Raw genomic sequence first — 21,837 nt, 5'->3', positions numbered from 1 at the left:
AGAGAGAACAGGGAGGAGCAGCACCAAGGCCCAGCCATCCAGCCCACACTCCCCAGACCTGTCCCCAGTCAGTTGATTCCAGCGTCTTGTAACACTTTTCATTCAAGCAAGTTCTTCTGAAGCACCAATCATACCACTTTCACAAGAGGCTAAACCTACCAATTTATTTTATTTTATTTTAATTTTTTAGACTGCGTCTCCTTTGTCGTTCAGGCTGGAGTGCAGTGGTGAGAGCTTGGCTCACTGCAACCTCCACCTCCGGGGTTCGAGTAATTCTCCTGCCTCAGCCTCCTGAGTAGCTGAGATTACAGGCGTGAACCACCATGCCTGGCTAAGTTTTGTATTTTTAGTAGAGATGGGGTTTCGTTATGTTGGCCAGGCTGGTCTTGAACTCCTGACTTCAAGTGATCCTCCTGCCTTGACCTCCCAAAGTGCTGAGATTACAGGTGTGAGCCACTGGGCCCAGCCTATGAATTTATTTAAATACACCATGGATCAAGTTTTAGCCTCTTTTTCTGCAAGAGTGTGATCAAGTTAGTGGTTGTGTGGTCTAGGATATTGGACTTGAGTACGGCTTGGACAAATAAGTTTGTTGAAAATCCATTTCCAAATTATTAAAATGGAGATGACATTTTTTTCTGTTTTACCAAATGATGAATGCTTTACAGTTCATAGAAGTGTTTAAAAATATTTATATAATACACAGTGGTATGGTAGATGGTCAAGAGATACTGTTGACATGAAAATGTAGTTTATACTGCTGAGAAGTTTCATATTATTGAGGATCTTCATCCTAACAGAATTCTGAGGGAGATCTGAGGCGATTCTACCCACTTCCTAGCTGGGAAATCTGAGGTACTGAATGAGAAAGTGACTTACCACCGAACCAGTAAGCATCAAAATAAAATTAGAGCCTGGCTTCTTCTCATGACCCTCCAGGTACCATCCACTAGATGACACTGTCTTCAGCCATCCTAACATAGATTCACCTGTGAAATGATGGTACAGTACCTGTTTCTTGCACATGCCTGAGTCTAAAGTGAGAATTCAGTTATCCTTTGACTTTGAAGAAGTAGAGGTAAGTTCCCCCTGACCACCCCATCAAGGATGTTTGTGAATTTTTTTTCAAAAACAAATTTTTCTGAGTCCCAGCTGAAGGACTGGAGGGGGAAAATACTTACTGAGCTTAACTATGTGCTGGTGACTGAGATAACTGGGTTATTTTACATGTATGATTCTGACTTTAATCCCAACAATAATTCTAGAGAGAAAATGTAATGAAAGAAACCAAGTTATATTAAAATGAGAGAGATACAGAAGAATTTTCTGACTTAGATTGTCAAATATTGGAAGAAATATTGGACAAATAAAGCTCATGCAATTTCCTTCTCAACCATTTTAGATCTTTAAGGGGCGAATGAAACATGTTTATTGATTATTAGTGCCAAATACTGTATATAAGTCTTTGAAACTTACAGCAATTATCTAGTATAATTATAATTATTCTCATTTTATAGATGAGGCAACTGAGTCTCAGAGAGATTTAAAGAAAAAAATGTTACTCTAATTCACACAGTGGTTGAGTGGTGTGGGTACGAACTGCAGGCTGAGTGGCCTGGTTCTAATGTCCATTCTTTTTATGTTACACTACATTGATCTACTCTGTTACATTCACATGACATAATACAAACCCAGGCCTGTGCTGTCCAGTACAGTAGCCATTAGTCCTATGTGACTATTTAAATTAATTAAAATGAAATAAAGTTAAAAATTCAGTCCTTCCGTCACATAAGTCAATATTTCAAATGTTTAATGTTTACATTAACATTTATGTTATGTTATGTTCCGTCACATAAGTCAATATTTCAAATGTTTAATGGTCACGTGGCTAGGGGCTGGAAAGAGCAGATATACTGGAAAGAGCAGATATAAGACATTTTCATTAACGCAGAAAGTTCTTGACAGAACAAGATCCCCTGTAGATGAGAAGTGGTTCAGTGAAGTGGGTGAGGGCATAGGCTTTAGAGTTAACAGATTTGGGCTTGAAACCTACTTTTCCCACTGTTATTTGTATGATGTTGTGCTTGATTAATTGTACTTTTCTGATTTAGTCCTCAATTTTCTCGTTTGAAGCCTGAGGACAATAACAGATTTTCCCTTGAAGAGTTATTAGAGTCAGACAGAGAGCAGAATTCCAGAAAGTTGGTAAGGAATTGGCAGAAGTTAGCTATTATCACAAGCTATCTACAGTTTTTTAAAAAAGACTATGTTTTGTTAGAAATAGGCACAAAAATGGTGTATACATATTTGATTTACTATATTTATAAAATAAGCCAGGTTGATATGAGAATTTTCCTAAAGCATATTTAGTAAAAATTTTGTCCAGGAATCATATCTGTGCAAAAATTTGCTACCCAACTCAGAGTAGAGATAATACTATATTTCATCCTTGAATTCCTGTGGCCCAGCACAGTGTGTGTCTTGGTTAGTTTTGCGTTGCTGTAACAGAATACATTACAGTATATTCTGGGGAAATTTATTAAGAACAGAAATTTATTTCTTACAGTTCTGGAGACTGGGATGTCCAAGATCAAGATACTGGCAGATTTAGTGTCTGCTTCCAAGATGGTGCCTTGAATGCTGCATCCTCCAAAGGGGAGGATCACTGTTCCTCACATGGCAGAAGAGCAGAAGGGGAACCCATTTCCAAAAGCCCCTTTATTGCAACATTAATTCATTCATTAGGACTGAGCCCTCATGACCTAAACACCTCCCATTTGGTGTCACCTCCCAACACTGTTACATGGATGATTAAGTTTCCAACACATGAGTTTGGAGTCGACAAAAACATTCAAACCATAGCAGAGACTTACATTTAGTCCTATACATGTGGGCTGAAGTGAAGTGAGAGATGGCAAGAGATACAAAAAGGGATGGCCAGATGCATTTTGTTTTGTCTGGTCTATCATATTGTACATCCTCTCAAACCCCAGTTTCACATAAATGAGCTAGGGTGACCAACCATCCTGGTTGCCCACCTCAGAACTTTCCCTGTTTTAGAACTGAGAAACCTCTCAGGCCCAGGAAAACCAGAATACTTAGTTACCTGGCTGGGTTCAGCTTTAATGAGAATCTGACTTTAAGGTCAAGTAAAAGGTTAATCTACTTCTATAGCCCAATATTAAACATGAGAGATATCTATTCCTTTTAACATCAAAGTAAACAAATGAAGTTCAGCCAAAATATGAATAAGTCTCTTGATATCAGAATATCTCCTATTTTATTGTGGGAAAGGGATTAGGAAATGGGAAGATACTGAAAGGAGAGTGTTAGGTCAGGGAGAGCTGGAACTAGAAAAAGGTTTGGAGTGATGCAGGATTTTTCTCAGCCCCTTTGTCAGACTCATGATGGGGGTGCCCTGTTTACTTGGCCCACCACACTCAATCCTTTGTGAGAGAGAGCATGTGAGTGAGTGAGTGGGATCCAGGCAGCCACTCTGGGCACAAGCAGGAGCAAGCTCAGTGAGGAGCCTGCAGTGGCACCCAGGTGGGAGTGCCTGCCACCCCGAAACCCCAGACGGCATGTTTACAGTGCTCTCGTAGCTCTGCCACCTGCAGACAGCAGTGTGTTATCAGCTCAGTTGGCCCCTTGCCTCATTGTATGGGGTGGCTGCCCTCTGCTGGCAAGGGCAAAGGGCCAGTGTAGCAGCCTTTTTGGGGTACCTGCACTCATTGGGTTCTGAGCTCTTGTCCAGCGTCCAAGAAGAATGAGGCTGGCCTTGAAGGATGATGAAGGTGGAGAATTTTATGAAGTGATGGAAATGGTTCTCAGCAGACAGGGTAGCTGGACAGGGATGGCACAATCAGGTAGTCTTTCCCCCAAAGTCTGGCTGGCTCTTTTCACGAAGTCCAGCCAGCTGTTCCCTGAAGTGAAGCTGCCTCAGTGAAGTCAAACTGCCTCTCTTCTCTATTTACTGAGTCTGGGGTCTTTATAGGCACAGGATGGGGGTGGGGCAGGCCGTAGGTAGTTTTGGAAAAGCCAGTGTTCGACTGGTAAAAAGACATTACTCAGAGCCAATTGGGAGAGAGTCGGCAAAGAGGAATAGAAGTTCTCACTTTGGGCTACAGGTCTCAGGCCACTTTGGCATGAAGGTGGGTTTTCACCAGGAACCGGCCCCATCTCCGTCTGCCTAGAATTTCTCTGCCTCCTGCCTCTATCAGGAGGACCTAAGCAAAAATTTTGCTCACTGCTTAGTTTACATATGTTGTTATTCCACAGTATCATTTCTCTTAGAAATACAGTCGCTAGAGGATCTGGAATAGAGAAAGACCACAATGAATGTTTATAATACTGTGAGGGGGTCTGCCCTGGAAACTAAAAGATAAGGTTCTAATCCTGGTTCTGTCAGGACCTATTTTTGACCTTTGATAAGTTGCCTAAATCTTCAGAAATTCCGTTTCCTCTTTGGACTCTGAAGGAAAGTGTGGGCTCAATTGATCCAGAAGTTCTTTCTAGATTGAATAGTTAGGACTTAATAGGAACATCGTCTCAGAAGCCCACCATGACTTTTTACCACTGACTAGGACAGGTAATGTCGGTGCTATCATGGGGATGTGCTGCCACCTTGTGGTAGTTTGAGTTGTCTGCATGCACTAGTTTACTGGGAAAATTTGTAATTTATTTTCCTTCAATATGTTATTATTTTCACCTAAGGGAACACAGTCACTTAACGTTTGGAATCCTTAAGATATTTTAATTTACTTAGATTTTTTATAGCAATATTTTGTAGTTTTAAATGTAGAAATATTAAACATCCTTGATAAAATTTATACCTAATTCTTTATTTTGATATTATAAAAGGTACTTTTAAAATTAAATTAAATTAAATTTTACAATTGTTGTTAGTATATAGTAACAAATTGATTTTTATATATTAGTTTTGTATCCCAAGGTTTTGTTAAATTTATCTTTCGGTTTTAGCAGCTTTTTGAGGGTGGTGAGGGGGCTAGATCCTTAGGATTTTCTATATGCAAAATTATGTAATTTTGAATAAGGAAATTTAAACTTCTTCTTGACCAGTCTGTATGCCTTTATCTTCTTTTCACCATTGAATATGATGTCAAAAGGTTTTAGTAGACAACACTGATAGAGTGCTTACTGTTGTTACTGCAGTCTTATAAATGTATGAAATACATTAATCTATTTATTTATTGTTATTTATTTATTTTTGAGATGGAGTCTTGCTCTGTCGCCCAGACTGGAGTGCAGTGGCATGATCTCAGCTCACTGCAACCTCCGCCTCCTGGGTTCAAACAATTATCCTGTCTCAGCCTCCCAAGTAGCTAGAACTACAGGAGCACGTCACCACGCCTGGCTAATTTTGGTATTTTTAGTAGAGTCGGGGTTTCACTGTATTGGTGAGGCTGGTCTCGCACTGCTGACCTCAGGTAATCCACCACCTTTGCCTCCCAAAGTGCTGGTATTACAGGTGTGAGCCACCGTGCCTGGCCACATTAATCTATTTAATCATCATAGTCCTCTGGGATGTGGACTATCATTGTTCCTGACTTAAAGATGAAGAAATTGAAGTTTAAGGAGGTTAAATATCTTACTTGAGGTCATCAATGACAGAGCTATCAAATTGAGGAGCTGATCTTAAACTTATTCATTATGTTATTCTATTGCTTTATGCTTCTTCCAAGAATTCTTAAAAGTTACATTTATTGTGGTAAAGCTTTTAGGCTTTGTTTATCTGAGAATATCTTTATGATATCCTTACATTTACATTACAAAATTTTGGGTTCTAAGTTCTTGACTCAATTCTTTCAGTGCAACCTTTAAGAAATCAAATGGCAACATCATTCTTACTTCTTTTAAGATCATCTGCTCTTTATTTCTCAAGGGTTTTCCAGATCTCTCTGTATCATAGATATTTCTAATTTTTTTGTAACATGTCACTGTATTTTCTCCTTAAGTGTCATGTTTAGTCTTCTGTGTTCCCTTTTTGTTTGAAATTGTTCACATATATATATTTTATGTATAATTCTCATAAATTTCCAATCAGCGTGGCTGTTCTTAAGCATGTTTCCATCCGTGTTTGAGCTAGAGATAAAAATAATGAGATGATGAGGGACTTCCTAAATTTAAAATAAAATAAAATTCAGGACTTCCTGAAATTTAAAATAAATTTTAAAATTTAAAATAATAATTTAAATTCATCTATTTACATTCATCTAAAGATCATGTGATTCTGTTTTTTTCCCGATTGCTTTGATAAAAAGAAAACAACATGAAAAAGTTGTTGGCAGGCTGGAAAGTCTAACAGAAAACATTTGCTTAAAACTGGTCTTCAGCTCTTGGTTTCCACTTTTGTGATGATTAGGAAGCACCTGGACTAAGTCTACAAGGCACCATGCCAAATGGAGCAGAAACAAGTTTCTCAGAAATTCATTAAATTTACATCTTAATGAAAACTATTTTCTGCCTAGAAACGGTATGAATATAATAAATCCCAGTGGGGAGATTCTGGGTTTGTTGGATAGTACTGAAAATGAAGGAAGTTTTTGTGTTGTAGTTGCAATTGTTAAATGATGAAAGAAAAGTTCTAAGAACACTAGTAATTGGGAGACTAAGAGACATGATTTTTCTATATGTAGAGTTCCAATTCAAACCCCCTAACTGATTTATAGACTACTTGATATTGTCTATAAATCACTAACCAGTGACTTTTATTGGGTCTAACTCATCTTCTCCAACTTCTAAAACTGAAGCAGCTCCTGGGCAATCTCAATGGATAAAATTGTTTAACCACCTCTCCTAGTATTACTTCTAAAGGATATATTTAACATGAATAGCAGACCTTAGATTTAATTAATAAAATGATTTATTTTTCATAATTAAAAAAGAATTGATTTCTTTTTTTAATTTTAGTTTTTATTTTAAGTTCCAGGGTACATGTGTAGGATATGCAGATTAGTTACATAGGTAAACATGTGCTATGGTGGTTTGCTGCAACTATCAACCCATCACCTAGATATTCAGGCCCGCATGCATTAGCTATTTCTCCTAATGCTCTCCCTCCCCCCACCCCGTCCCCTGACGGGCCCCAGTATGCGTTGCTTCCCTCCCTGTGTCCATATGTTTTCATTGTTCAGCTCCCACTTATAAGTTAGAACATGTGGTATTTGGTTTTCTGTCCCAGCATTAGTTTGCTGAGGATAAGGGCTTCCAGCTCCATCCATGTCCCTGCAAAGGACATGATCTTGTTCTTTTTTATGGCTGCATAATATTCCATGGTAAATATGTACCACATTTTCTTTATCCACTCTATCATTGATGGGCATTTGGGTTGATTCCATGTCTTTGCTATTGTAAGTAGTGCTGCAATGAACACATGCATGCATTTATCTTTGTAGTAGGATGATTTATATTACTTAGGGTATGTACCCAGTAATGGGATTGCTGGTTCAAATGGCATTTTGGGTTCTAGATCTTTGAGGAATCACCACACCATCTTCTCCAATGTTTGAACTAATTTACATTCCCACCAACAGTGTAAAAGCATTCTATTTCTCTGCAACCTTGCCAGCATCTGTTGTTTCTTGACATTTTATAATTGCCATTCTGACTGGAGTGAGATGGTGGCATCTCATTGTGGTTTTGATTTGCATTTCTCTAAAGATCAGTGATATTGAGTTTTTTGTCATGTTTACTGACCACATGAAAGTCTTCTTTTGAGAAGTGTCTGTTCACGTCCTTTGCCCACTTTTTTTTTTTTAATGTAAGTTTGTTTAAATTCCTTGTAGATTCTGGATATTGGACTTTCGTCAGATGGATAGATTACAAAAATTTTCTCCCATTCTATAGGTTGCCTCTTTGCTCTGATGATAGTTTCTTTTGCTGTGCAGAAGCTCCTTAGTTTAATTAGATCCCATCTGTCAATTTTTGCTTTTGTTGTAATTGCTGTTGGCAATTTTGTCATGAAATCTTTGCCCATGCCTATGTCCTAAATGGTATTGCTTGGATTTTCTTCTAGGGTTTTTATAGTTTTGGGTTTTACATTTAAGTCTTTAATCCATTTTGAATTAATTTTTGTATAAGGTGTAAGGAAGGGGTCCAGTTTCAATTTTCTGCATATGGTTAGCCAGTTTTCCCAGCACCATTTATTAAATAAGGAATCCTTTCCCCATTGTTTGCTTTTGTCAGGTTTGTTGAAGATCAGATGGTTGTGGATGTGTGTGCTTTTGTTTCTCTAGTTCTTTTAGTTGTGATGTTGGGGTGTCAATTGGAGATCTTTCTAGCTTTCTGATGTGGGCATTTGGCATTATAAATTTCTCTTTTAACTTTGCTTTAGTTGCGTCCCAGAGATTCTGGTACGTTACCTCTTTGTTCTCATTGGTTTCAAAGAACTTCTTGATTTATGCCTCAATTTCATTATTTATGCAAGAATCATCAATTTCTAAAATAGTTTCTGAAATTTGCTATAGTTCTTATTTTAAAAATGCAGATTAAATTGAGTTGAGACTCTTGATTTCATGTGTTACACACAGAGCATGTAAATATCAGATGTAACTAGTGTTTCAGGATGTGGAAATGGATTTTTACTGTAATATTCTATTCCAAAGGCAGTCCTAGCACATGGTAGATACCAGTGGAGAGAAATTAACTGCAGGGTTTCTAAATGCTGAGGCAAAACTAAATAACCAATGTAAATTCTGAGTAGTTATTCTCACCAAGGGAACCATTGGGGAGAGAGACTCAGGAATTGGGGAGAGTTTTTGAAGAACCTGCAAAAACTCATTAGTAAAATAGTCAATTTTCAAGCTTTTCCTAGCTAGAGAGCCATGATGGTATATCATAATAACAGTATCTTTCAAATCCGAATTTCCCTATCCTCTTTCTTCCTTTCTCCACTTCAATTATGAAAGACTAGAGAGATGGGAGAGAATTCCTGTGCAAGGAAGACTAAACTAAATCTTGCACCCACTCTTCTATTGCAGAGCTCGCTGCATGTGATGTGTTATAAACTTTAAAATAGGTGTTTACCCACCATCTCTGTGGATTTTACATTATGATATAGCATTGACCTTGGTATCTGGTCTGTATTATCTCTGTACTTGCAGCTTAAATATTTATTAAACTAGCTTCATATACGAATCCTATCTTTTAATCTACAGATCTTTATTTATGTATAGAATATCATGAATGAATCTGCCTCAGAGGGATCAAGTCTATAACTTTCATCAGCTCTTTAAATAATTCATAATTTTAACTGCTATACTATCAAATAAGTAGTTTCTTGTGTAAAAACTGCTCCTATTCAAAATCTAAAATCTAAATTATATGTGTAAGCTTATTTTCCAGAGATATTTGCTGTTAACATTAAATACATCTGTATATATCTTATAATTATTTTTCTTAAAGCAAATAATATAGCATATTTAGATTTTAAACTTAATAGTCACCTATTAATTAGTTGATATATTAGTTACATTATTTTATATTATTAATTTTCTATGTCTTTCAATTGGCTTTTTACTCCAGGCATGGTTCAGATTACCTAATTTAAACATAATTTTAAAAGTACAATCAGAAACACCAAAGGTGACATTAAAACTGATGCCCCAGAAATACAAAAGATCCTCAAAGACTATTAAGAACACCTCTATGCATGCAAACTAGAAAATATAGAGGAAATAGATAAATTCCTGAAATACAATCTCTCAAAATTGAATCAGAAAGAAACTGAAACCCTGAACACACCAATATTGAGTTCCAAAATCGAATCAGTAATGAAAAACCTACCAACCAAAAAAAGCCCCAGACCAGATACAGTCATAGTCAAATTCTACCAGATGTACAAAGAAGAACTGGTACAAATTCTACCAAAACCATTCCAAAAAAATCGAGGAGGAGGGACTCCTCTCTGACTCACTCTATGAAGCCAGCATCACCGTGATACCAAAATCTGGCAAAAACAGATTGAAAAAGGAAACTTAGAGGTCAATATCCCTGATGAATATAGATGTAAAATTCCTCAACAAATTACTAGAAAACTGAATTTAACAGCATATTAAAAAGTTAATTCACCATGAACAAGTGGGCTTCATTGTTGGAATGCAAGTTTGGTTCAACATGTGCAAATCAATAAATGTGATTCACCACATAAACAGAATTAAAACTAAAAACTATATGATCATCACAGCTTTTGATAAAATCCAACATCCCTTCATGATAAGAACCCTCAAGATAAGAACCCTCAAGAAACTAGTCATTAAAGGAACATAACTCAAAATAATAAGAGTCATCTATGACAAACCCACAGCCATCATCATATTGAATGGGCAAAAACTGGAAGGATTCTCCTTGAGAACTGGAACAAGACAAGGATGTCCACTCTCATCACTCCTATTCATCATAGTACTGGAAGTGGTACCCAAAGCAGTCAGACAAAAAAAGAAAAGCCAGGCATCCAAAAAGAAAAAGAAGTCAAACTATGTCTCTTCATAGATGATATAATCCTATATCTAGAAAAGCCCAGAGAATCCACCAAAAGGCTCCTGGAACTGATAAACAACTTCAGTAAAGTTTCAGGATACAAAATCAATGTGCAAAAATCAGTAGCTTTTCTATACACCAATAATATTCAAACTGAGAGCCAAATCAAGAGTGCAATCTTGTTTTTAGTAGCCACACACAAAACTAAAATACCTGGGAATACATCTAACCAAGGAAGTGAAAGATCTCTGCAAAGAGAACTAAAAAATACTGCTTAAAGAAATCATAGATGACACAAACAAACAGAAAAACATGTCATGCTTATGAACAGAAAGAATCAATATTGGTAAAATAGCCATACTGCTCAAAGAAATCTACAGATTCAACACTATTCCAATCAGACTACTCATCTCATTTTTCACAGAACTAGAAAAAACCATTCTAAAATTCATATGAAAAAGAAAAGAGCCTGAATAGCCAAAGCCATCCCAAGTAAAAAGAACAAAGCTGGAGACATCACATTGCTTGACTTCAAACTATACTGTAAGGCTACAGTAACCAAAACAGCATGGTATTATTACAAAAACAGACATGTAAACCAATGGAACAGAATACAGAATGCAGAAAAAAAGCTGCACACCTATAGCCATGTGATCTTTGACAAAGTCAACAAAAACAAGCAGTGGGGAAAAGACTCCTTATTTAATAAATGGTGCTGAAATAGCCTGCTAGCTGTATGTTGAGGAATGAAATTTTGCCCCTACCTTTCACCCATAAGCAAAAATTAACTCAAGATGGATTAAAGTTTTAAATGTAAGATCTCAAACTATAAGAATCCTAGAAGAAAGCCTAGAAAACATCATTCTGGACATCAGCATTGGGAAAGCATTTATGAATAAGTACACAAAAGCAATTGCAACAGAATAAAAAATGGACATGTGGGAAATAATTAAACTAAAGACCTTCTGCACAACAAAAATGTCTATCAACAGAGTAAACAGATCACCTACAGAATGGGAGAAAATATTCACTAACTATGCATCAGACCAATATCTAATATCCAGAATCTATAAAGAACTTAAACAAATCAGCAAGTGAAAGACAAATAACCCTATTAGAAAATGGGTAAAGGGAATGAGCAGACATTTCTCAAAAGAAGAGATATATGAGGCCAACAAACATATGAAAAACTACTCCACATCACTAATCATCAGAGAAATGGAAATCACAACCACAATGAGATACCATCTCATGCCAGTCAGAATGGCAATTATTAAAAAGTCAGGAAACAATAGATGCTGGCGAGACTGTGGAGAAATAGGAACGCTTTTACACTGTTGGTGGGAGTGTAAATTAGTTCAACCATTGTGGAAGACAGTGTGGCGATTCCTCAAGGATCTAGAACCAGAAATACCATTTGACCCCGCAATCACATTACTGGGTATATAACCAAAGGATTACAAATCATTCTACTGTAAAGAGACACGCACACATATGTTTGCTGCAGCACTATTTACAATAGCAAAGACTTGGAACCGACACAAATGCCCATCAATGATAGACTCGATAAAGAAAATGTGGCACATATACACCATGGAATACTATGCAGCCATAAAATAGTGTTTTAAAAAGACAAATCTAGAAACTAAAAATAATGAATGTTGAGAAGAACAAGAAAATCGGGTACGATTAAAAAAAAACACATACATTAAGTGAAGTCAAGGTGGTACTCAGTCTGGATTATTTCTGTAGCAGTGAAAATAAACAAAAATGGATGAACCTCAGGGTTCTTTTGAGGTACTAGTTAGTTATGTTGAGGTACTAGGATAAAAATATTATCCTAGAAAATGGAAAATACCATATTATCACTTAAAGAAGTGTGATAACTAGTATAGAAACCTATTAAAAGTATCACATTAGCTATTGCTGTGTGTATGTGTGTGTGTGTGTGTGTATGTGTGTGTGTGTGTGTTGGATGAAATGGAGAAAACAGAGTTAGACCTGTGTGTTTGATGGTTAGAAAAGTAAGCATGTAAGAGTAACACATTTCCACTTTTTGTACTGGTTTATTTGTCTTACTTCTGATATTTCCTGTTTCAAAAAAAAGTAGTGTTTAATATGTATGTTTTAATATGTATGTTGTACAATGTGATATTCTATTGTATTGAAAACAAAGATACAAAACAAAAGAAACATTAGGATCTTAATTCAATCTGAAGAGATAAAAATGTCCAGCTGACTTTCTTAATAACATAACACTAAAATGACCATACATTTCCTGGTTGGGAAGTCATTTTCGTTTTCTTATACTACCTTTTTTATTCATAGTTGCAGTTTGCTTTCTTTTCTTTTTCTACTGTTTGTTGTTGTTGTCTGTGTGTGTGTGTCTTAAGAACACTTAATATGAGATGTTATTTCAATCAAGTACTGAACAGATACTTTCTTTGTTTTACACTACACCACCTAAAGTTTTAAAAATGATTTTCTCAACAGCCATCATGTAAATAAGATGTCATAAACTGATGAAAATTTGTTACTTTTGAGGAAGCAATGTTCTTTGTGTTCCCTCCTGTCTTTCATATTTGTAGCTATGCCACCAAGCCAGGACTGAGAGAAGAGTTGGCCCAAGTTGTCTGATATGCTAATAGGACTTCCAAATAGGCACCTGGTTTTAAACTATATACGCCAAATTCATATTAAAGGCAATATTTTATGTTGTAATGGTAAATGAATATACCAAGTGTTTAGAGATTGTGTTGATGCTATCAATAAGTTATTTTAGTATAGAAGTGAAAATAAAAGGGTGGGAAAGAAATTCAGGTTGATAAGTGAATGAATGAGTAACAATAGGGAGCCAGGAAATCCCTGTCTATTCTGGAAATGGGAGTAGTAAACTGAGGGTGATTATAAGCAGGAGAAGAAGTGGGGTGTGACTTAAAGCTGGGGATACATGTTGTGAAGTCAGATTGTAAAGAGCTCGCATTTGAAGCGGGTTTCTGGATCCTCGGCTTTGTGAGTTAGAATCATCATAGATCACACATTTGAACAGTTTCTGAGATGACAATTCAGTATATCCATAGAAAAAATGACGAAAGTTTATTTTATATATTAAGTTTGTAGTTATGTATACATATCACAATGCTTGGAATATATCTGATAATTTGATACAGTATCTTAGGTTTTACAGAATTTTTTAGGTTCCTGAAGAATCAGAAAAAGTGAATTGAAATCCTTTTCTGTTTAAGGAAATTGTCATTCAGAAGACTATCATATAATGTATCTTTTTCTGATAAAATATTTTATAGTCTTTGTAAATAAAAGGCTAGATTTATAGTGGTCCAAAAAGTGTACACTTCTTAAGCTGATTAATTGATCTTCATTAACCTGGAAGCAGGCTTTATCAAACAACCTTGAATTATTTCTGTTTAAAAGTGATATCAAGGCCGGGCGCGATGGCTCACGCCTGTAATCCCAGCAGTTTGGGAGGTCGAGGTGGGTGGATCACGAGGTCAGGAGTTTAAGACCAGCCTGACCAACATGGTGAAACCCCATCTCTACTAAAAATCACAAAAATTAGCCAGGCATGGTGGTGTGCACCTGTAATCCCAGCAACTCAGGAGGCTGAGGCAGGAGAATTGCTTGAATCCCAGAGGTGGAGGTTGCAGTGAGCTGAGACTGTGCCATGGTACTCCAGTCTGGGTGACAGAGCAAGACTCTGCCTAAAAAAAAAAAAGTTATATCAATAAAAACTTAAAAGCAATAAAATAAAACTTCCTTATGTCCAAAAACATGCAGCACTCACTAATAAGACATGAAGGGCACACAAATATATTACATTGGTTTTTATAACATGGAAATATAGTATGAAAGCAGCAACTTAAAAGGTAAAAAACGGTTAGATATAAAATATTGAAAAAGTGTAGTTAGAGAAAAGACAATATAAGAGAAGTCACAGAACAAGAATATGGAACACCAAACTCAGTAGCAATTTACATAAGACCAAAATAAAACAAAAACAAGAATAAAACTAAAGGTTTCTTTTGGCTGGAAGATCAGTGTGAAGCAATATTTGAAAAACAACGCTTTCTGTCTCATATGCCTTAAAGAGTTACATTGCAAGTAATTAGGCAGTCATATTTCAACTTGCTAGACTATATACAGCCTGATGTCAAATTGTGACAGTAGATTTTTTGAAAAGGATACTTAGAAATTATTCAATTGCTACTAAAAGATCCTAACAAATTAAGGATGCTGAATCCAGAAATGTAGACTAGGGGGCATTAATGTATTTGTCTTTTGCGTGTCAGAAGATAAAATAGAAGTATTCAGTGGACTTTCAGAAAGCAGAACAATGGGTTAAGACTCTAACATTCAGGTGGGTGGAATTTATAGAGAAGCAAACTTTCTCTTAATATAAAGAAAACACTTTATAATAAGGAGTCTTGTCCAAAATAACTTGGTGATTACCCCAAGAGTATTCAACAAGTACAGAAATCACACTTAGTGTTTGCTCCTCATATGACCTCATGGGATGGCTCTGGAGGCTAACCTTGTTATGAAATTATAATTGACTTATTTTTCAGCCTTCTCTCAGAGGAGCTTCTTCCTCCAAAATTCTGAAAAATGTTATGCTGCAATTCTCTGAAATAGTTTCATGAGATTGGAAAAAAACTAAGACAACTATGGATTCTAGCTGCTGCTATCTTCATAGGCCATCAGGGATCAGAGTTTTGTTCACTTTAAATTTCCATTTTGCTCCCATCTTCATTCTAAGGCCTGTGAAATGTGACAGCAGGGAGGCAAGAGATTTTCATGCAGTTTGATTTCATAGATTCAATTAGCATTTATTCAATTTTGGTAGGGAAAGACCCATTATTCTCTGAGAAAACAACAGAGATTCCTAGTCCGTCATCTTCATACTGTGTGCAGGAAGACAACTATAACAGGTTTTCAAACAAAATTATATTAAAGAAAGAACAAACTTTAATAACAGGTAATGGGAAATTATGGAGCCAGGCAAAACCGCAAAGAACATGGTCATGCCATGCCTATGAGGATTGTTATTTTGCTGGGGATTAAACATTATTTGAGATGTTTAATTTTGATGTTGTCATTGATAGTTTTTATTTTTCAATATATCTTTTTTTATAGAAGGAAGTAAAAAGAATTTGGAACTTTATAGTTTCATGTGAAAAAGTTTACAAGACAAAAGAAACATAAATTCAGGTAAGAATAATTATAAAACAACAAATCATATTTATTTTAATCATATAATAAGACAGCCAGAACATTTTCAATATGCTTAAATACATTTATTTCTTGAGTTTCAAAATGTGCTAAGCCATAAATTAAAAATTATCAACATGAGAATAAACTTCAATATTCCTATTTTATTGCTGGAAGAAAGATCATGACTAAATCAGACTGGGAACATGATAACTGATGTTTAAAATCTAGCCCTGGTGATATGTATTCTATAATTTTTCTTGTTTCACTTCTTAGAAAACCTCACAATCATAAAAATTCTCCATTATTGCTATTCCAATTATTTCATATCAAAATTGGCTCTTTATTTAAAATTCTTTATTAATGGAGATAAATATTTTGATGGTCAATATTCTATAAATTTGCATGCAAATTCTACAATTATAATCCTGTAATTATTCTAAAGTCAGCTTGCTCTCAAAAGGCTGTCTATACTAAAGTTCCTGTGCTCCAAGAATGTCTTACCTAAAGGTTTTATCATCTTTAACATTTAAAAACATGTGTTCTTCAAAAGTTAGCAGTGAGCTTATTTATTTACTATTGGTCATTTAGTAATGAATTAAAGGTAGTTAATATATCATAATAAATGTCTCATATCAGGTATCATACCATGTTTTAAGTTGGAATTACCTTTTTTGTCTTCATTTTTAGTGCCAAACACAATACTTGACACAGCATAGATCCTTAAACATATTGACTCAACACGTTAGTTGATAATCAGAAAGTTGGAAATGGATTAATTCTTGAAAAACGAATGTCACTTTCAAAAAGGGTCAAAAAGTAGCATTCGATTTGGTATAAGAATTTAAGAGTTTTTCCTTCTCTTTCAACTGCCCTTCTCCCTCTTCCTCCTCCTCTACTTCTTCCTTTTTATTTTATATATATATATATATAATATATATATATATACGTATATATATATGTATATATATATATGGTTAAACAACAAGGCCTGTTAAGCTTATGAGTTTTTAAAAGAGTTGGCATATCATTGATATAAAAATATATATACTTAAGGTGTAAGACTTGATGTTTTAATATCTATACATTGTGAAATGATCACCACAATCAAACTAATTGTCACAAGCTTGTGACTTATTATTACAGAAGGGAGAGACATGTGTGAAATGATTTTAGCATGTCTTAAAAGTCATTTCTATTCTCTATAACTGATCTCCTTTTCCTATTCCAAACCAACAAATGATGGCTGATGTGTGAAACTGTTCTATTCAGCTTCATGCCTAAAAAGCTTTATTCTATTCCAGGAATAAAATTTAGTCATCCTCATGCATTTTAAGCTGTAAGTCTAATTTATTTCCCCCAATAAAACTAAATGACTATACATTTATTCGAATAGGTTTCAAATGTATGGTGGAACAGTTGGTGTGAGGACAGTGGAGACTGAGAATACTAATGTTATTATGTTCAATCATTTTTTTCTGTTGATTTGAATGTATTTTAATTAATTTTAATCTTTTTTGGATGAAGTTATTGAGAGAGGTAACAAATGAAAGATGTAAGGAAGGTCATGAAGGCTTTGGGATCTGAGAGCCTTTTGTAGAACATAGGAAAATGAAAAAAGTAAACCTCTTAAACCTCTTAACACTTGAGGGAGGATAAAGAGAGGAATTCTGCATGCTCTGTAATTATGATTGCTAGCATAGCACTTATTTCAGTTTTGGCAAAGATATTTTTCTGGATCATTTGCTCACTTTTATTATCCATACCACTCCTTGGAAGGATGAATGATACTTTGCTTAAATGCTACCAAAGAAGAAAAGATGTGGTAGGATCATCTTTAATTGCTAGGCAACTTAATAGACAATGAGTCTGTTGTTTTACATAAAAATAAAAACCAGAAATATGTCAAATTAACCAAAGTTGTTTTGGTTGCTTAATAGGTCACCCAAATTCAAATAGGTTAATTTGGGTGTGTTTAAGAAATTAATACTATTTATTCTTAAACTACTAAGCTCTTACCATCAGCTTAAGAGTTCAAAAAATTTGCTATACAATCTATTCTTTTACATAGTCCATAATTTTTATTGACTGTATAGATTGTATAGCAAATATAATTTTCTTAATTTACATCTATTTTTTCTCAAATTTGGAAAAGTTTGATGGCATGACTTTCTTGACAGATTTATGTAGAAAAAAGCAGAATCAATGAACTTCATAGAATAAAAAATATAAAGACATAGTTTACATTTTACTTTTGTCCTTAAATAAAATTAAACTAGTTTCAGAAGTTGAAGACTGATTGCATTTTAAAAGATCCCTGTATACCTATGTAATAAACCTGCACATTCTGCACATGTATCCTGTTTATTTTTTTCAAGAAAAAAAAAAAGATCTCAAAGTAAAACAGTTAACTGATAATTTCCTTGAGGTTGTAAGAGCTCTTTTGGTGTAAAGTTCATGTTACCTTGGAATGTACTTTTAGCTTTCTTTTCCCTCATTTATTTATTAACATTTTGAAGCAATGTGTTTGTAAAGGAAAAATGAATATTACATGATAGATTCAAACTTAAGGAAGAGTCTTTTTCTTAGTATTAGGAATTTGCTGACAATATTTTGAAATCGTCACCTCAATCACAAATGACATGTCACAAACCATCTTATGTAACAAGATAGAGAGATATAAAAAAGTATCAAACTACATTGTGTTGAAATTATTACTAGTGTGGATACAAAATACTGTACCTTGGGTCCAAACTCCATTGTAAGCCAGTTGTGTTACCTTAGGCAAGTCAAAATATCTCTCATCTTTCATTTGCTTATGTGTGTAAACTTAATGGGATAATGAAGGCATATGCTAACTATGAAGTTTTCTTTAACGGTAAGTGTTTTTGTTATAGCACAGGAAGTGTAGAACATTTATTTGCTGACTTCCTCTTATATCTTGAAGCAGAAATTTGCCATGGGTGACAAGGGAGGAAACAACCATTCAGAAGTGACTGACTTCATTCTTGTAGGCATCAGAGTTCGTCCAGAGCTCCAGAGTCTCCTTTTCCTACTATTCCTGATTATTTATGGGATGGTTCTTCTCGGAAACCTTAGTATGATTGGCATCATTGTGACTGATCCCCGGCTGAATGCACCAATGTATTTCTTCTTAGGCAATCTCTCCGTCATCGATCTCTCCTACTCTACTGTTATTGTACCCAAAGCCATGGTCAACATCCTATCTCATAAAAAGACCATATCCTTTGCAGGTTGTGTGGCACAGCTGTTCCTTTATGCACTTTTCATGGTAACAGAGGCCTTTGTTCTGGCAGCCATGGCTTATGACCACTTCGTTGCCATCTGCAATCCACTCCTCTACTCTGTTCGCCTGTCAAGAAGTGTCTGTATCCAATTGGTAGCTGGTTCCTACCTCTGTGGCTGGGTCAGTTCCATCCTTCAAATCAGTGTCACATTCTCCATGTCTTTCTGTGCCTCCCGAGTCATTGATCACTTCTACTGTGATTCAAACCCGATTGAAAAGATATCCTGTTCTAATATCTTCATGAATAAGATGGTGTCATTTAGTTTGGCTGTCCTCATTATTTTGCCCACAATAGTTGTCATTGTCGTATCTTATATGTACATTGTGTCCACAGTTGTAAAGATCCGCTCCAGTGAAGGAAGGAAGAAAGCCTTCTCCACTTGCAGCTCCCACCTGGGGGTTGTAAGTTTGCTCTATGGGACTGTCTCTTTTGTGTATCTCACACCTCCAAATAACCCTGAACTTCGCAAACTGGCTTCAGTATGTTACATTTTGTTCACACCTATGTTAAATCCTTTAATCTACTCTTTAAGAAATAAGGATGTTAAAGATGCCATGAAAAAAGTCTTACGGAAGAAAAAAGTTTTACTCTAAATCTGCTTTTATTTGTTTTTCTGTTTCTTACATCAATTATTTTTTACTGCCTGATTGTCTAGATGTAGGCATTTAGAGTTCAAATTTATTTATTTATTTATTTATTTAGATGGAGTCTTGCTCTGTCACCCAAGTTGCAGTGCAGTGGCATGATCTCGGCTCACTGCAACCTCTGCCTCCCGGGTTCAAGCGATTCTCCTGTCTCAGCCTCCTGACTATCTGGGATTACAGGTGTGAGCCACCACGCCCTCCTAATTTTTGTAATGTTAGTAGAGACGGAGTTTCACCATGTTGGCCAGGCTGGTCTCAAACTCCTGACCTCGGATGATCCGCCCACCTCTGCCTCCCAAAGTGCTGGGATTACAGGCGTGAGCCACTGTGCCTGGCCAAGTTTATTATTGTTTTTTTTAAATAAAACTCCTTAACTCTTCCATTCCACAGCATGAATAATTTCCCATAAGGAATGTTTGCATAAAGTACTTACTTTTTCCCAAGGCAATGTTAAATTGGAAAGTTCTGGATATTTATGAAAGCCTGTTATGTTTCTACAAACAGTAATGTATTTGTCACTTTCTTTCTGTCTTTTCACGTAATAATATGTTAGGTGAAATGGGGAGGTATAATATTTAATTATTTCTCTTTGCATGCCTAGGTGAAATTTAGATACAGAACATACTTTATACGATGACTAACTTGGAGACTGTGTGTCCCAACTGGTTTATATGCAAATGATATTTGGTATAAAGGCTAGGATTGTGTTCTGGTTCTGATGGCATGCCAAAGACGTGAGAGCATGTGTATCTGATGAATAGGAAATAGAATGGAAAAATAACCTTCTCCATGAAAAGCATTAGGTAAAATAAATCTCTTCGTTGAATTATAGGGGCCAAAGAAGACATATGGGCAAATTGCTTTGATTTGGTTGAAATCAAGACATTTTATTTAATGCTCTGTGAATGACAGTCATCCCTGTTTTGCTCTAATATAATGAAAATGTCTTCTTATGATTTTATGATGTTTTTAGCTCATGCTCTCTATCTTCTGAATACCAATTATTGGTTATGAATATGCAATTAGTGAAAGCTCTGTATTGAAATGAAGTCAGCTTGAAAATCTCAGTTACAGATATCACAAGATTTTATAGTAGCCTTTATAAATAGTTGAATTATATGTGTGTGTATATATAAATATATGTGTATGCATGCATACCTTACAGTAGCCTTTATGAATGGTTGGATTGTATATGTGCATGCATGCATACACATGTATATGTGTTTGTTGGTGTATATCTGTGTGTATTAGTTTGGGCATGAGATATTTAAAAACTTGATTAGTCCTAAACTTTAAATGTCAGTTGAGAAAAGGGTAGTTGAGACACTGCCCCACAGCTTTGATAGGTATCAAGGGAAGCCAGGTTCCAGAAAAAAAGTCAGGTCAGGGTTAGTATTTCGCAAGTGAATTTTTTTTTTTTTTTTTTTTTTTTTTTAGACACAGTCTTGCTCTTATTGCCTAGGCTGAAGTGCAGTGGTGCGCTCTCGGCTCACTGCAACCTCCACCTCCTGGGTTCAAGTGATTCTCCTGCCTTAGCCTTGTGAGGAGCTGAGATTACAGGCATATGTCATCATACCCAGCTAATTTTTGTATTTTTAGTAGAGTTGGGGTTTCACCATGTTGGTCAGGCTGGTCTCAAACTCCTGACCTCGTGATCTGAGCGCATTGGGCTTCCAAAGTGCTGGGATTACAGGCGTGAGCCACTGCACCTGGCCGTGCCAGTGATTTAAGAAATACTTTAGACAAACAATTACAGTCCCTAAATCTAGAAAATATCATCAAAGACAAAAATTAAACCTAATAAATAAAATACATCTTCCAGTTTTGTTCATATACTTGATATCTTGAAAACCTAGAATATGGATCTTTAGGTCTGTTTTTCCTGTTTTTGTTTAGCTAACTAAGTCTCCTTTGATAAATGTGCAATGGAATGCATATTTGTAGATTAAATTTTATTAGGGGAAGGAATTTGAGGATAATTATTCTTATCTAAGAGATAAAGAAGGAAGCTAAGATGCTTAACAAGTCAAGGTTATATTTACCTGCCCCTCCCTAGGCCTGTCAATATGCCATTTCTCTTAATGCTTAATTTCATAAAAATGGTATTTGAGAGCAAAATAGAAATTCAACTCACTGGGGAAATGGATATTTGGTATAAATTA

The 21,837-nt window shown here is 35.6% G+C and overlaps 1 protein-coding gene across 1 annotated transcript; it reads left to right on the top strand.

Annotated features, from left to right (window-relative positions):
- The first annotated feature begins 18,682 nt into the window (after positions 1 to 18,682).
- LOC117091062 (olfactory receptor 9K2-like) lies at positions 18,683 to 19,624 on the top strand. The gene has a single exon (XM_033223539.1). The coding sequence runs from the start codon at positions 18,683 to 18,685 to the stop codon at positions 19,622 to 19,624; it is 942 nt and encodes a 313-aa protein (XP_033079430.1).
- The last annotated feature ends 2,213 nt before the right edge of the window (positions 19,625 to 21,837 follow it).

The sequence above is a fragment of the Trachypithecus francoisi genome, unplaced genomic scaffold (assembly GCF_009764315.1).
Source record: "Trachypithecus francoisi isolate TF-2019V2 unplaced genomic scaffold, Tfra_2.0 Lachesis_group11, whole genome shotgun sequence".
NCBI lineage: Eukaryota > Metazoa > Chordata > Mammalia > Primates > Cercopithecidae > Trachypithecus > Trachypithecus francoisi.
The sequence above is the reverse complement of the archived record's forward strand: the minus strand, read 5'-3'. Positions and strand labels throughout refer to the sequence as shown.

Excerpts from the sequence above, each read along its gene's own strand:
- LOC117091062 (XM_033223539.1), top strand. The coding sequence starts at position 18,683 with ATGGGTGACAAGGGAGGAAACAACCATTCAGAAGTGACTGACTTCATT.